Source organism: Podarcis raffonei, chromosome 5, assembly GCF_027172205.1.
Source record: "Podarcis raffonei isolate rPodRaf1 chromosome 5, rPodRaf1.pri, whole genome shotgun sequence".
In the NCBI taxonomy this organism is placed as follows: domain Eukaryota; kingdom Metazoa; phylum Chordata; class Lepidosauria; order Squamata; family Lacertidae; genus Podarcis; species Podarcis raffonei.
The window spans coordinates 52,651,100-52,664,523 of NC_070606.1; the positions used below are offsets into that span (position 1 = coordinate 52,651,100).

General features: G+C 37.9%; 1 protein-coding gene across 39 annotated transcripts in view; it reads right to left on the minus strand.

Annotated features, from left to right (window-relative positions):
* Positions 1 to 2,358: 2,358 nt before the first annotated feature.
* TCF7L2 (transcription factor 7 like 2) overlaps positions 2,359 to 13,424 on the minus strand; it is a 210,986-nt gene continuing 199,920 nt past the window's right edge. For 9 of the 39 annotated variants that reach the window (XM_053389166.1, XM_053389167.1, XM_053389162.1 and 6 more), the window contains 3 exons: positions 13,267 to 13,317; positions 12,070 to 12,142; positions 2,359 to 5,155 (listed from right to left, as the gene is read on the minus strand). In XM_053389166.1, the coding sequence (XP_053245141.1) occupies positions 4,717 to 5,155; positions 12,070 to 12,142; positions 13,267 to 13,317 (563 nt within the window). In that variant the 3' untranslated portion in view covers positions 2,359 to 4,716. Of the gene's footprint in view, positions 5,156 to 10,565; positions 10,595 to 11,385; positions 11,460 to 12,065; positions 12,143 to 13,266; positions 13,318 to 13,424 lie in introns of those variants that run through there. The other 30 variants (XM_053389199.1, XM_053389197.1, XM_053389198.1 and 27 more) reach the window with 16 other exon arrangements.

Sequence of the window (13,424 nt, forward strand, 5' to 3'; positions counted from 1 at the left end):
GAATGACTCTTTTTACCACACGCATACCATCATCAGGAGAGTGGCTCAAAAGTAGGGCTGCAACCTGATTACGTTTTAACTAATCTTGTGAAGTTCAGGTGAGCAATTACATATGCGTAAATGCAGGCGCAGTATACTTAAATTGAGGAGCATACTTTTGTTGTTCTCAGATAAATTGTTGCATGTAGCAGGTATCATTTTAGGAGAGGCAGCACCCACAATGTAAGACAGGGTGCCTTTTTTAAGATGAGGTTTGCCTTCTGCAGTTTTTAGAAGTACTTGGAATAAAAATAATTTGCCATTTGTAAAAATCTACTGCCTGGTTAATTGGGGGCATCATTTAGACGATTAAAAGGTGTGTGTTGATTAATCAATTAAATACTGCAGCCTGACTCAGGTGGCATGTGCAAGATCAGCCTTAGAGATGTGGGTGAGGACAGCCCTAGTCCTTTACATCTTAATATGATAAAATTACTCCACTGGGCAAGGGAAAAAAGGCAGGGTAGTGGAAGAGTGCAGAGTAAGCAATGAACAAGTTTTTTGTGCCCTATTGGAGAGAAAAAAATGTCACTGGAGAGTTGACTTTGGGCCAGTGTGGTCCTCCGCCTGCAAAAGCAGAAGCAGGGTTGGGGATAAAGTCCGGAAGCAGGTAGAAAAAGCAAAATTAAAGGATGTTGGAAGAGGATTTGGGCTGTGGACCAGCAGATAACAGGGTGGCTTTAGCTGTCTTTGCAACTTAACAACCTTAAGGGGCTGAATTTCACATAATGTTTAGAAATAGCCACTATGTGAACTTAACTTTGTTCTAGTTGCACTTTTATTGGTCTCAAAGCTCCAACAAAACATGGCCACCACAATTTCCTGGCAGGGCCCTGGGTTTTTAAAAACTGTGTGGAGCAGAGGTTTATCAAGTAAAGCTTTTCCCACTTAAGAGATATAGCAAAAGTTGTGCCTGCTACATTTTTGCCAGGCATACCACTAAGGAAATTTAATCAAGGCACTCTGAAATCTACTTTTTTGTATAAAATGATTGATAAAACAGCAGCAGCAGCAGCAGCAATAATAGGCGTGGCATTCCTGCCAAGTAAAATGAGATAATATGAAACAAATTATACAACATAGCACAAACAGAATAATATTTGTAAAAGTATGTATGTGTGTCCAATTTATATAGGTTTGTTTGATTTAGTTTAGAGGTGGTTTTTTAAATTTCAGTTTGTTTTATATCCTTACTTGTTTGAGCTTTCAGTATAGGGCAGTAAGAAATATGGGACAGAAATTATTCTTCCTTGTATGTTTTAATAGTTTCTGATTGGGAGGAGAAACATGAGATTAATACTTTTTTTTCATCCCACCATTCCTCTACCATTTAATCTATTGTCGATCTGCAAAAAAAAGGTGCAAGACTAAGAAATTCAGAGAGAGAAATATCCAGTGCAAGACGTTCCAGTGTTTCCCTCAGTACATTTTTTGCTCTCAAACAATATGGCAATTCTAATGTCTCAAATACATCTTCTCTCAGCTACATGAGTTATTGGTGTTCACAGATGGCTACAAGTTGCAAAAAAAGATACAGTAATCCTTTTTATTGAGAAAATAATGTCATGCAGATAATGCAACATTAAGAAGAAAACACAACATACTGCCAAGTAAAGGATATGTACATTATTCAAATGTGTGCTGTTCTCCAAACAACAGTGTCCAAAGTTGGGCAGCTCTTAGAACTGAGGAGCCACATGAGTTTTAGTTGATGGGAAAGCATGTGTCAGAAGAATTGAAATGCACAAAATGTAAGCTGAATTTAGCCTACTAAGTATCTACAAATTCCTGGCTGCAATAATTCTTAGCACTGTATGTGCTTCAAATGCATTCTGTCCTTGCAGAGAAGGGAAGCTGGAGATTCCATTCAACAGGCATAGGAAGACGTATGGTTGTACCAATAATTAAAATCCTCAAATGAATGGCAGTGGAATTCTAGAGATGATCTTGTCTGCAAAGATGGGAGAGAGATATTTGCTCCAAGTTTTTGACAACAGAATTTACTGCAGTGGGGAAGAACTGTGGGTGAAAAGGGTGTCCAAATTTCAAAAAGAGAGAGACAGGATTCCTGATGGACTTCTTTTCAAGAGCTGTATGGAGGAGTAGAATGGCATTATCATTTTTCCCATATCCTTGCAACATTGTGGGATATTATGTACATTTCAAGAAGCACTGAAGAGCATCTCAGCATGTTTTCTCTCATTTACTTTCTGCTGCTCCTTGTAATATAAGAAAAGGGAACTCCATCTAAGAAATACATAAGCTCCATGTTCATCTGAAGCTTACACATCTCCCTTTTTTGTTCTTTTGTTTGCATACTGCAAGGAACTGTGGAAAGCGGGGTCCTAGGTGTGGTTGTGCTTTCCCTCTTAAGATGCTTCTTGAAACCTGCCAAGAGGCATCGGGGTTCTCTTCAGATGTCTTACAGCAACAGAAGCTCTACCCCTTTTCAGATTATGGTTGCCCTATGCTTAGTCTAGAGCAGAGAGAACCACCATGGATGCCCTGCAGAGGTTGTTGCATGGCCAGTGGCCAAGATGAGAACGTAAGTTGGCTGCTCTTGGCCTAGAGGCTAAAGTATCCAAATTTAGTTCAGATTGTGTATTTTGGGTGAGACACAATCTCTCAGTGAATATTACCTATCTGTGTTTGGTGAATAAACACAGTGTCCAAATGGTCTTGAATCAATCCTATGCTCCTCTGATCTGAAACATTATAAAATAACCTCAGGACTAGGCAGTCACAAAATACTTAGCAACCTGCTCAACCTCTATGTTGGTTTATTCAGCATTTTTTAAAGCTGCTTTTCCTAAAACAGATAAAAACACATCCTGTCAAAAGCCTTCTTGGCGGAGGTGTTGGGGGTTAAATAAAACCTCTAGGTAAATGAGCTGCAAGTCCATCTGCACGTACTAAGTTGCTTTTATTAATCCAGAACTGCATGCTACAGATACTGTACAGCATGGACATTTATTCATTACAAAAATGGCTTCCAAACCATTAGAAATGAAAAATCGGAATAAGAGCAATAAAACGGAACAGTAACATCACAACTGTTAGGAAACATTCAAAGGATTCACAAAAAATGTCATAGTTAGCATCTTAATAAACCAGAGAAGAAAACTGGAGACAGTTTTACAATCGCTTCATGTCAACTACAATGGCACTGGATGAACAGATGAACATTTTTTTCAGCTTTATACAGCATTTATCTTCTTTTAAAAAATTTGCAACATCAACATGCCTAGGTTTTTTTTTTTAAAGTTTGCTACCTACCTGTATGTAGTAAGTGTACATAAAAGTGGCAGTCTGATTTTTCATTTTATGAATAATCTAATATACAGAATTTGGCCCTTTAGGGTTTATACCTCTTCATTTTAAAATGCTTTCTGGACAATCTGCTACCAAACACGTCTGTAATAGGTGACATTAAAAACTACATACATATCTACCTATGTAACATCACAGCAAAACAGGATGAACAAAAAAAATACAGCATAAAAATTGTCGGGAAAGGAGAAAATCACTGAGAATTTTGGCACATAAATTTTTTTGCTCACAGCCTACAAGTGGCAGGGGAAGTCATCTGCAGTTCTGAATGGGAAATTCTGCTGTTTTTCCAACAGCACTGATAAAAAGTCCCGTGCTAAATTTTCAAGTCTTATTTCATGTAATGGCTTTTAAAGCTTTTTTTTTTTTTTTACACTATTGATCCATCTGCAAATGTCCATTTGGTGGCAACTGTGTGACAGAAAAAAAGGAAGAAATTAAAACAAAATAAAAAAGAAGCCAACAAAAATATATATATACACATTTATATATAAACTTAAAAACCTTGTACAAATGAGTTGTTATATATATGTTGCTTACACTAAGGGGGAAAAAAAGACCTTTACACAATGTTTCAAGGAAAAAAAGAAAGGAAAGCATTTCTTTTAAAAAATGGACAAACATACAGATACAACAAGCAATCTCTAAAGCAATAAATACTACTGGTCCAATAGCGTTGTGATACTTTTTAATTGTTGAGTAGCGTTCCCTCCCCCAAAAAAGAACAACACCATGGAACAAGGTATATTAACACATTTTAACCCTTTGTTTCTGTACATTTAAACAATAACAAGTAACATCACAAGAAAAGTTATATCACACAAAGGAAAAAAAAAATGGGGAAAAAATAGCGGCACTGCATTCATTGTGCCCTTAAAAAGTTTTAAAAACCAGATGTAAAATGATTGGTTCGCAAGCTCGTATTTAATACAAATAATAAAGAACCAACGCCTTCGGCAAGGGCTGCTTCAAAATTGCTTCTTTTTTTCATTTTTAAAATCAGTCTTTGAAACTAAGCTATTGGAACTACATAACAGTTATGTATATATATATTTATATATATATATATATTTTAAACGCTACAAAGACTTTAAACAGCTGTTGATAAAAATTTTGGCAGAATCATGAGGCTTTTTTTCTCTCCATCTACATATTTAAAAAGGAAAAAAAATTGAAATAAGGATGGGTCAAATATTGACCAATGAACTCGATACACATCAACTAATGTAGCCAGCCATATGGCACAAATTTTTAAAAAATATATAAACGGAAAAAAGGGGGGAGGGGAGAAATCTTGACACAAAAAGAAATGAAATAAAATTTAAAAACGGCTACAAGAGGCTAAAGCTATTCTAAAGACTTGGTGACGAGTGACAGTGGCTGAGGCTGTGTCCCAGCCAAAGAATTATGGGAATGCAAGGAGGATGTCGAGGGTTGCGCTAGCGAAGAGGAGGACGGCGCGGACTGCGGTAAAGTGGCAGACTGATGGTCCAGTGCCCCGTTCTGACAATTACTAGCAGGCAGACCGCTGGATTTGCTAGTGGAGCTTTCAGTCAGGGCTATGGAGGACGGCGGGGGCGGCATCATCGAGAGGTGTGAGAGTGGGTCGGGTTTCAATGTGAGCGAGAGAGGTTGGGTTTGTTCAGTCTGTGGTTTTGAGTCTCTTGTGGGGGAGGCTAGCATGTTGGGAGAAGACGGTGGAGAGTCTAGTAGGCTTCCATCTGAAGAGGGTGGGCTGACGCAGCTGCCTTCACCTTGTATGTAGCGAACGCACTTTTTTTTTCTCCTAGAAATAGGGAGAGAGTAATCTGTGAATGAAGGGCAAAGACACTATTTGGAGGGGGAAAATAATAACCCTAAAGCAAAGAGCCATCAACCAACTATGCCGGGCTCTGTTTAGCTATACCCAATTATTATAATGGTGCTGTCTACCTCTGGACAACGATTATGGAATCCGTCTTTCTCCTAACTAGCGGAATTTGTGCTTTGTCCCATTTAGGTAATTTTTTATTTATTTTAAAAGCCATCGGTTTTCTGTTCTTTTAGCACCAGGTGAATTTATTCTTAGCTTTTACATTCTCGTTCCCCTACAAACCAAAATATGGCAGATACTTCCTCTCAGTTGGCACCAAGCATTCTGAAAGACTGACTCTGGAGTCTCGCTTCTGGAATATCTCCCTGCCTGCCCTGGAAGAAACCCCACCTTTGCGACCAATTGTAGCCGAGGATCTACCACTCCTGCTTGTTTCTGTTTAGAACCACACCGTGTGAAAACAAAAACAAACAAAAAAATCAACGTCACAGACACAAAAAAGAGGAAAGAGTAACAGGAAGAATAAAAGTGGGAAATGAAGGAAAAGGAAGATGAACAGAAATACCGTCCAAATTAACAAGAATAACTGGTTGTATAACCTGCAGGTTGTGGATTATCACACATTCATTTATTTTATTTTATTTCGTAAAGGGTGGGGTGGGAGAAGGAATCGTTTGGCTTCTACTTTAATTTATAGAAATTAAAAGAACTTCAAAAGAAAACTTAAATCTTGGTTAGGCGTGGAGTGCACAAACAAAGCAACAACAGGTATCATTGTAAAGAGAAACAATCAGAAAACGGTTAAGAATTTCACAAAAATTATCAATGCTATTAAATCAGGCCACTAGGCTTATCCAACTTACATAAAGAACGACATCTATGCATTGCACCTACTGCCTAATATTCAGAAGACACGTCTAGTGGCAGAACAAAAATATTAGGCGTACAATGAACGCGTCCTCTGGAGCAGATTCCCACAGGGCAAACGGATTCTAAAAACCGGTCACAGCAAACACGACGTTTTGATCTTTTTCTTTTTTTGCCCAAAGCACTCGTGTTGGAGTAATACAAGGCACCTTTCTCAACTGAAGTTCACGTCTGTTAGCATGAGACTCTCAGCTGAGGCTGAGAGGCAAGTAATTGTATGTGGCCAGTTGACCCTATGTTGAAACTGGCCAACGCCCCCATCAGGTGTCAGGGCTTAAGTGATTGATTCCAAGCTGACCCATATGTAGAATTATAAAGGTCAGCTGGAAAATTTTCCACTGGTGTAATTATAAAAGTCCAGTAAAGTAACACTATCACCCAGTCATCTGTAATCTGAGAGTTAACACTTTCAAATCCAAGTGAGTGGACTATGTCCACTTCAGAGGGCATTCCACCCAGCATTAGTCTCATGTCACAATCTCCATTTCACTTCACTGATGCTCTGTCACTGCACCTTTAATGATACATTTGCACTTTATTCTATGAGGTCCCAGGTTCAATCCCTGGTATCTCCAGGTAGGACTAGGAGAGACCTCTGTCTGGAAGCTGCTGCCAGGCAGTGTAAATAATACTGGTCAAAATGGAGCAAATTGTATAAGGCAGCTTCCAAATTTAGCTCTTATCCCCCCCGCCCTTGAATTGTTTTTAACCTTTACGCTTTTATGGTATGTTGTTTAAAAATCATTTTAATGTTGTAAACTGCTTTGATATGCTCTTAGGATTTAGTGGTATATAAATATTTTTATAATAAATAAATAAAATGGGTCACAATTTAGAAAGGATTAGCTAGGAAACCCAAGCAACTTGCTCTTGTCAATTCCTAAAGTTTTCTGGAACAGAACAGATTAAGAACTTTTCCCTTCCAAAAAAATAATAATATGAGATTAAGGTTCTGCCCAAAGTTCCACACAGCAAAGTCAATTGTTAGGGCAGTGGGGAATTTTAACCACATTAGCCTGCTGATCAATACATGCTAGAAACTAAGACAGCCATGCATGTAAAACCTTATGAATTAAAGCAACAAAGCACAGAGCAGAAAATAAAAGGAAAGAGAAAGTGCAAGATGGCAAGCAACAGCAAACCATGCTTTATTAAGGCAAGTTAAAAGATAAAAAAGAGTAATTGGTGGGCTCTAAACAGAACCTTGCTAGAAGCCTCCTACCTCAAGTAATAAAAACTGGAAATCTATTAGCAAGAAATTGATGTAGTCCACTGGCCTGAACTATTTCATGTTCTTTATGTCTTACTCTTTAATTAGTCCCTTCAGGCAGAAAGGAGGCAATGTTACCATATCAACAGTTCAAAGCAGCATATTTTTTTTACCAACCCATGGGAAATAAGCAAGATTATATTAACAGAGTGGTGCTAATATTTAGGAGATCCTATTATCTGTTCCACATCGGCATGCAAGGTACTATTATCTTGCCTTACAGATCAGCGTTTTCCAAATAGCACACAGAGCTCTACCTGTCATTGCCATGGGGACCTTCTGAATCAGTCGCCATGCTGTTGGTGGGAGGCAGTGGGAGGCTCTGGCAGGCCATGCAGGACAAAGGGTAGAGGAGCATGTGTGTGCATGCATACACTTCATGGATCGATGGATAGGATCTCTAGATGCTAACCCCTCCCACCAAACTCAACTTCACAGATGCACCTCCTTGCTCAAGGATTTGGTCATTACAGACATAGCCTGAAATGGTAAGCCCATAAAGAAGCCAACAAGCTTCAAGATGGGTTCTTGTTCTGAGGTGCTGAAGAAAACTACATGTCTGCATTACCAGTGTTGTCCCTAATAGGACTGGGATCAGTGCCCAAATTCAGTTTCCTCCACCTCCCTGACACCCACTCTTCTTTACAACTAAAGGATTTCCCTACAGCATCGGGCCAAGAAAACCCAGAACATGCGATGGCAAAATGTAGCGTCTTTACTGAAAGTGGCGTTTTGGTTGTTACTGTTTGCTGCCGTTCATTTACAGAAATCACTTCAAAATCAGAATCAGTCTCGTATGGTTCAGGCAAATCAGTTTTATATAAAGGACAAGAGAAACGGATGTTTCTTAGGACGTGTGTGATTAGTCTTGCAACAGGTATAGATTTATAGCTGAGTAAACAGTAGGTCATCAGCATGAGGCTTGTAGAAAACAAGTAGTAAGCCCAGGGTAGTATATATATAAAAAAATTCAGTGCTGAGAAAAGCTGAATTCTATAATAACTAATAAATACAGACCTATTTTCTTATCCTGAACAATTTATTTTGTGAGTTATGGCAAGGGACAAAGTACTATGCAAGCCATAAATGTATTTTCCTTCTCTGGTCAACATTTGGAAATTCAAAATGTTGGCAGTGATTTTCCTGACCATAAGGTCCAGGAACTTGATTTTTTTAAAAAATAATCTTACAACTTTTTAATTCAGCATTCAACAAACGTTTCTGTGCTTACACAGAGCAGCCACAGAACTGTGAAATAAAAACGCAGCACTAATAAGTCATGGAACATGCAAAACGCTCTCTCTTGCTCTCTCTTTTTGCACTTTAGACCTAGTGGATTATGGGCAATTTTTTTTTAGCTCCAAAGCATGTTTAGATTAATTAATTGAATAATAAAAGTGTCCCTGAGCCCAGTGGTAATGTCTCGTACATATATGCTTTGATATAGTGTAGATGACATACCATGAAGCAAATACTGGAACTGAAACCCAAAAGCACTTTATTGTTCAGCTAGTTATGGCGGCACTGGTAACAGCTATAGAAAACCAAATTTCTATCTAAAAGCATTATACCTAATTTAACTGACCTTTAAAGTATTTATGTTTAAAGTATTTTAACTCTATAACAGTACTGACCTAGGTATGCTACACACATGAAGTGTGGGCCATGATACTTACCTATCCTCACAGACTAATGCAAATTTGGAATATTAAGTACTAATTAATACTAATATTGTCCCAACTGTCCTCATTTTACTCTCAGTAGAGTTTTGCTATCAGAAATAAAAAAACTATCTTGGGTTTGTGGGATGCCCTCACCCAATCACGTCCAGTATTTGCTCCTTTACTGAACTCTGCAATGTTTCATCTATCCCCAGAAAAACAAAACACTGGAGTCAAGGAGAAAGAGTGAGGGAGAGAAAGAGAGAAAGTGATGACCTACAGAGTTTCAAGTTAAAGTTTATTGTAACAGTTTGTTTAAATTTTTTTTTGCAAGTGTTAATATGCATGCTCTGTAGCTTCAAGAATGACATTTTAAAGATCCTACCGCAAAGCTTTTAGAACTAAACTGAAATTATGTTAAGCTGAAAATGCTATTTTGTATTAGAAAAAAGAGTTTGTTTCTCTCCACACACAATTCAACAATCATTTGACTGAAAATACTACTGGTCATGTAGCAGAGCCTCTTTAAATATGACTTGAAAACAGTTAAATGTAGTTTTAAAGCAATAAAATACTGGCTGCAGTAAAAAGGTAATAAAAGAGGCAGATGCTGGAGACAGGCAGCTAGAGCCAAATCTGATCCTCAAAAGACATCCTATCGGGCTCCCTTGATCCCAACCTCTTTCCCATGCACAATTAGGCACCTTGGCCACTTTCGACCAAACCAAGAAAATTACAAAAATGGTCTTTAATCTCATTTTCCTCCCAGGGCAAAGAGAATTTCAGACCCGTGCACAAACCAAGTCACAGGTGAATATGGCAGTGAGCACCTGAGGTGCCCCAAACGAAGCCTTTGACAAAGTATTTATTACTGTATAGCCTGCAAGATAGATGGCTAGGGATGCCTTTGCTTATGTTGCAGTGACCAGACGTGTGGAGCCAACATTGCTGGCCTCTATCTCAGTTCAAAATAGTCCCTTTACTGATAAGGGATTTAGAGCATAATTCCTACCTTCCATCAGCATTCTAGTTTTTACAAATATAAAAATGGCCGCCTATTTCTCTATGTACTAAAATAACTGACAGATAAGCTTAGTAGTGTTGTCTTATTTTTAGAAAGCTAAAGTTGTAATCTGGCTGTTCAAATGTTTCTTGAACTTGTAATTTCCAAAAGGTATTCAATAATCTGCATTGACAATGACCTGTGCTATTTTGCTGCTTCTGTCACACAATCACAGTGCTTACGCATGCATCTGATGGGAAGTTACAGAGTTTAGGTGGAATGCTGTCCTTAAAGGACAATGCATGAACTTTATCTAACAATTAGATGTACAGTACGTTTTCAATCCATGTGTATAGCTCGGAATCACAAAACTAACAGAATTGGCATGCATATAATATGAATAACTGCTCTATTGTCTAAAAAAACAGAATGAAGCACATGGTATGGGTGTGAATCAGAGGGAAAGGTGAGGAGGGGGAGCACTACATACAGAAAAGAGTGTGTGTTGGACTGAGATACCTACCATCATAATATTCCAAATTCAAAGACTGCTTGGATCAGAACAGAGAAATAACAAATTTAACCATATTAAGGGGAAAAAAGAATGCAACAAGAGATAGTTTGCTTCCCTTCACCAAGAAACAAGTGCATACTGAATTTATCCTGCAGTAGAACATGGGTTGTTTCAAAAGTTTTGGTCTTCGGTGCCATTAAGCTGAACAATGCAGAACAATGTCCTGTAATTTGATTAAAATCCCAAAACAACTTGCCAAGCAAATGTCAACTTAACAAGCCAGAGACAAATGGACTACTGCAAATATTTTTTTGCCAGGCACCTTATGAATGTGCCTAATATGAATTTTAGTTGAGCTTTCATAAGCACACAAGATTGATTCAAAAATATACAGAAGAATTTGTTATATAGACTCCCAATATATTATTAGCTTAGATCCAAGCAGAAATTCTAATTTGTATCCTCTTTCATCACAGTGAAAATACCAGTGCTGCAAATATCCTTTGGAGACTGAGAGCATACACATAGACACTTGTACGGATGTCCACTTAACACACTTGTTTGACCAAGAAAATGTTAGTTTCTGCATCTTGGGGATGTGTGTACCAACTCCCAGTTCTACTACCAAAAGAGAGGTTATTGGTCAAGAAGGAAAAGAAATTTGCATTGAATTAGCAAAGAATTCTGAAGATCAAAAATTGATTAGCAATCAATGTCGTAGAAGCAAGGAAGGCGAGAAGTGGAAGGGGAGGGGTTAAAAATAAACCACACATTTAATACTAAGATGACAGAATGCTTTTAGTTCCCAAAGGCCTAATGGGTAGTATACCTGCACGGTTTGCACCATAAACTCTGTCGGTCAAGCCCGAACAATGCCCGACACTTCTTTGGAGTATTTGCATCTGTTAGCACAAGGTAAACACAAAAAAATACAACACAATGGTGGATAGAGCTCAGTTGGATGCGAAATCTTAGCTACAGCTAACATTTCTCCCAGTTCATTTGGCAATCTCGCAGACCAAAGGGCAAGAAAAAAAGAGGATCTCCACAAGGCAACACACACTTACAATGCCTAAGCCTGCTGTGCATTCTCTTCACGAATTCTGCACTGTGCTATCAAAGGATGTTTAGCAATATATATATATATATATATATATATATATATATATATATATATATATGGTATGGAACTTTCCAGAGAGGAGGGTGGGATTGTGTGTGCAAGCCTAGGCTGATGCTGTCTTACAGTGGGAATTTTCCAGCTAGCGGCAGTGTGCAGGTGGGTGGAGGAAACAAAAATGGGGGGGGGGCGGCGGAAGAGAGCGAAATCCTTTAAACAGAAAGAGATGATCATTCACGGCAGCGTCCCACTCCCTTGTGTCTTCTAGATCACAACACAGAGCTACAAAGCAACAAAGCAGGAGGAAAGGGAGGGGAAGGGGGAAGTACCAAATAAACCAGCTGCAAAACCAGCCATAGCAAGTCGGGGTTGGGGGGGGAGACTATACACACCTGCAGGGGCCGCACCAGTTATTCTGTTGATCAAGGCCAAAGCGCGCTCGGCATTTCTTAGGAGCGCTCAGGTCTGAATGAGGTCAAGAAAGAAGCGAGCAGGAAAAGAGAAAGAAAGAGAGAGAGAGAGAAAGAGAGAGAGAGAAAAGGAGAATAAAAAAATAAAAAATAAAAATAAGAAAAATAAATAAAAATAAAAGGAAATAAAATCAATGACCTCATTATTAACTGCAAAATATCAACTTTTGATTGTTTTATTTTCTTTAAATAGTGATTGTCACATCTATCAAACTTTTGAAATTAGCTGTTGCAATTAAAGCTGCAGTATCCCTTTGGAAAGGACTGTTTAATAATAATAATAATAATAATAATAATAATAATAATAATAGGAAGAATTGCAATTGATTCAAGAGGCATTGGAGGCACAACCCATCTACTGTTTCTGCACAAGCCCCCAAGAAATGCAGCGGGTTTGTGAAGAACACTATTTGGTGGACTTCTCTTTTGATATTGAAATATTTATTTTTATAGGGAAAAAAGGTGTGTGGGGGGGAGACAAGGAACTTAGTATAGAAATAGCTAACATGCTTTCTTCTTGGGGGGGATAATGCAGCTTTGGGAATAAACATTCAATTTGTATTTTTTAAAAAATAATTTAAAAAAGAAAAAAAGAAATGGCTCAGAATAAGCAGATAGCAAAATGGATATGTTAGTTTCAGCCAGAAATAAAATGATCAGAAGCATGGAAGCAAGTGGTATGCAGGTAAAGCAGGTGAATAGCAATGGATATGTTTGAGTAGAAAGGCATATGTCTATATATATATCTCTATCAGATATATATATCGCATGCAGGCATGAGAAGACTTAGTGGGTGCCGCATAAAATGCCATTAGATTAAGGAGGTTCATTATTAAGCTTTTTATATCAGTCTCTTTAAAGAAATACTGCATATTCAATTTGCACAGTTAGTACAAATGAGTTATTTTTACTGCATTACTGTTTAATAGCAACTGTAATGAATAACAAATCAGAAACAAAGAAAAAAACTAACCATAGCACATATATATACGCTACAAACGTGTGAATGATAAATTTATTTTTAATGTCAGTGTTTAAATGTTAATAAAATCTAAAATGGCAGGATAAAAAAAGAGCAATTTACAAACTATTTTAAATGGCTGAAAATGACATTAGCACCTGTAATCGGAGGAAGTGAAAGGCAAGGATTTAGGAAACATTCGCTGTGTTCTGAAAAAAAAGAACAAATTATACAAAGGCTTCAAAGAAAAAATTAATCAGGGCTTTTTCAAAATTGACTATGAGATTGCCTATGCAGTATTTCTAATTTTCTAGAA